This window comes from Erythranthe guttata, chromosome 1 (assembly GCF_056151865.1).
Source record: "Erythranthe guttata isolate IM_541 chromosome 1, IM_541, whole genome shotgun sequence".
In the NCBI taxonomy this organism is placed as follows: Eukaryota; Viridiplantae; Streptophyta; class Magnoliopsida; order Lamiales; family Phrymaceae; genus Erythranthe; species Erythranthe guttata.
Window position 1 is genome coordinate 12,264,081 of NC_142533.1, and position 3,023 is coordinate 12,267,103.

At 32.5% G+C, this 3,023-nt stretch overlaps 1 protein-coding gene across 1 annotated transcript; it reads left to right on the forward strand.

Moving 5' to 3' along the window:
- Positions 1 to 904: 904 nt before the first annotated feature.
- LOC148772848 (uncharacterized) lies at positions 905 to 3,023 on the forward strand. Its single transcript, XM_088821186.1, has 5 exons — positions 905 to 1,623; positions 1,766 to 1,969; positions 2,063 to 2,146; positions 2,218 to 2,347; positions 2,460 to 3,023. The coding sequence occupies exons 1-5, from the start codon at positions 1,403 to 1,405 to the stop codon at positions 2,523 to 2,525; spliced, it is 705 nt and encodes a 234-aa protein (XP_088677312.1). The 5' UTR covers positions 905 to 1,402; the 3' UTR covers positions 2,526 to 3,023.

A 3,023-nucleotide genomic window follows, 5' to 3' on the forward strand; every position in this document is an offset into this window, starting at 1 on the left:
TATATATGTATAAATTGGGTTCGAATTTAGACCAGATGGTCTGTTTTAATAAGAAAATCGGATGCCATAGGATGATTGACTTGTGGATAATTTAAATTAAAATATAATTGGTATTCTAATAATTAGAAAAAAAAGAAAAAGGAAAAAAGAAAACCCAGCGGAACCCGTAACCCCTCTAACCCTAATAATAGCGTGATTTATTAAGAGTTAGACTTAAAAGTTAAAAGTGCCACATGTCAAAAAATTAGTGGAATCCGATTTATATTAAATATCGGCTCATCCGTTCAGAATTTAATCTCGTATAAATTTAATATATTTTCTTGTATTTTTTTTTGGGAAGTGATGATATTGGGCTGGAAAAAAAATAAATCAGCTTCCTTAAACTTAGTTATTAAAATAATTTGACCGATTTATCCCTTAAAAAGGAGGGAAAAATTGCACTAGAATTTCAGAAGCAGTCTATCTTTTGTTAATGTAAGATTAGGTAAAAATAAGATTGAATTATATATTTGAGATAAGAATTATGATCGGCCGAGATCCGAGATATGATCTCTACTGACACTTGATCTATATCTTAAAAGGTAATTGCAATTTGCACAACGCTACTATGAGATTCTGCTTTCTGCATTAGTAATACATCAATGAGTGTTTTTAAAAGGAAAAATTACACTACATAAAGAGTGTAAAATAACAGAATAAGATAAACCAAATATATTGTTCGATTCTTGAGAATCGGAAATTAATGGTAACTAATAAATACATATATTAATGTAGGAGATGATTTCAACGTATATTAATAATTAATGCTAAGGCAACTAATCAAATCATCGTCAATGAAAAGTCATTTGTGTAGTTCCCATAAAAAACAATACACATCTCTCTCTCCATATATATAGTCGTCACCACTTTTATAATTGTGTTTCTTCAAATTACTCCATTAATTAATTGCAGCAGCCCAACTTTCATCCGAAACCATGCATCTGGAGTAGGTATTTTATTTTCTTTTCTTTTAAAATTACATTTTGTGCCCCAATATTTTTTGTCTGATTAGATACTTTCGGATTAATTACGCACAATAACAAACCTTTTCACGACTTAATTATTCTTATAAACTCATTATGTAACATAACTGATCAGTTCATTTAAAGTACCCGTTTAATATATGAATGGTTATTGATTATTTGTGATTTTTTGGTAGATAATTATTTGATTTCTTTTATCTATCTGGTTTAGAATTTAGACAATTAATTTTACAATATAATTGTAACTAGTAATATGAAGTATTTGGGTTGAGTTAATTATCAGGATGAAAATAGATATATAATTAATTTTGCAGTTATCTGTACGCATTACTTCATAAAGATAGACGGAGAAAAAAAGGTAGTGACGAAGGTAGAGATCGATGGAGGAACAATGTGAACATCCGATTACAGAGTACGAGCGTGTTAGAGCAAGCAGAATCAAAGAAAACATGGAAAAAATGAGGCAACTCGGCATTAGTATTAATAATATTCCTACTAGTTCAATAAAAGAAATATCGAAATCGTCGTCTATCAAAGCCCCAAAAAAGAAACAACAACAGAAAAACCATCATCTTGCAATACCCCGACGGGCCTCTTCAAGGTCTCTCTCTCTCTCTCTCTCTCTCTCTCTCTCTCTCTCTCTCTCTCTCTCTCTCTCTCTCTCTCTCTCTCTCTCTCTCTCTCTCCCCATTTCATGTATATGTATTCGAATGTACGTGTTGATGATATATTAAAAAATGTAGGTTGACGGGGAAGAAGGGGATAGGAAATGAAGCATACAGTAGTAGTGATTGTGACAAAGCATCATCAATGATGAAAACGGAGGAGGTTTATAACTCCGAACATGAAAAGCTACTCGGAGATTGCAAAAATCCATGGATGGTATCGGACGATGACAATAAACCCTTTTACGATCCTATCAATGGTATCACTTGTCATCAATGCAGGTTTATTCATTACCACCTTAATCAAACCATTATTCATACTAGCTAGTTCAATATAATATTATATAGCTTATACATTTATACATTATTATGCAGACAAAAGACACTTGGTCTACGCACCGACTGCAATCTATGCCGCCTACCCCATGGGAGGTTGTGCGGAACTTGCCTCTACAAAAGGTTACAACCTTATAAGAAATTTGAGTTGATATATATTTGCATATATATTGTAATAATTTTATTTTGTGCAGATATGGGGAAAATTTATTGGAAGCAAAAGAAAATACAAGTTGGGCTTGTCCGGTGTGTCGTGGAATTTGTAACTGCAGTCGATGTCGCCAACAAAAAGGCTTCCAGGCTATTGGTAATCTTCATACCAAGGTAATTCATTAATACTTGGAATCTCGTCTTCATCTAATTAATTATAATAAGGTTGGATTCAAATTATCAGGCTGATATTATAACTATATATATATATATATATTATACACAGGCATGGGAGGAGCTTGGATTCAAATCTGTGGCGCATTATCTGATTCAAACTCGACGTGCCAAATGAATTATACCAAGAAGAAGAAATGAACCAGTACTTGAAGTACTGAACTAATTTTTTTTTAATTTTTGAATTGTTCTTCTATTAATCACATTTATCATTAAACAAACATAATTATGTTTGCTACCTTATGTGACAATTTGAAATATAATATATATATATATATATATTTATATTTCAAACGGTCGGTTCCGGTCCGTTTCTAATACCATTGACCCTGGTTCGATTCTGGTTCCGATTCTAACCGAACCGGTGGTCATATCTAGAGTGGACGCACGGGGATGACTTTGTTTTTTAGAAAATGTGCTTTTGGAAAATGGCGTGTGTGGCATTTAATGAAGTCTGACAGTTGACAATGACATTCTGGCTAGTGTTTCATCGTGTACGCTGATTAATATTGCGTGTTTATGTCCTTTCGGATGTCCGATGTCGATTCACCTAATTATCTTTTTGTATAAATAACTTGGACCGTAATTAAGAAAAAGAGTATTTAGTCCGTGATTA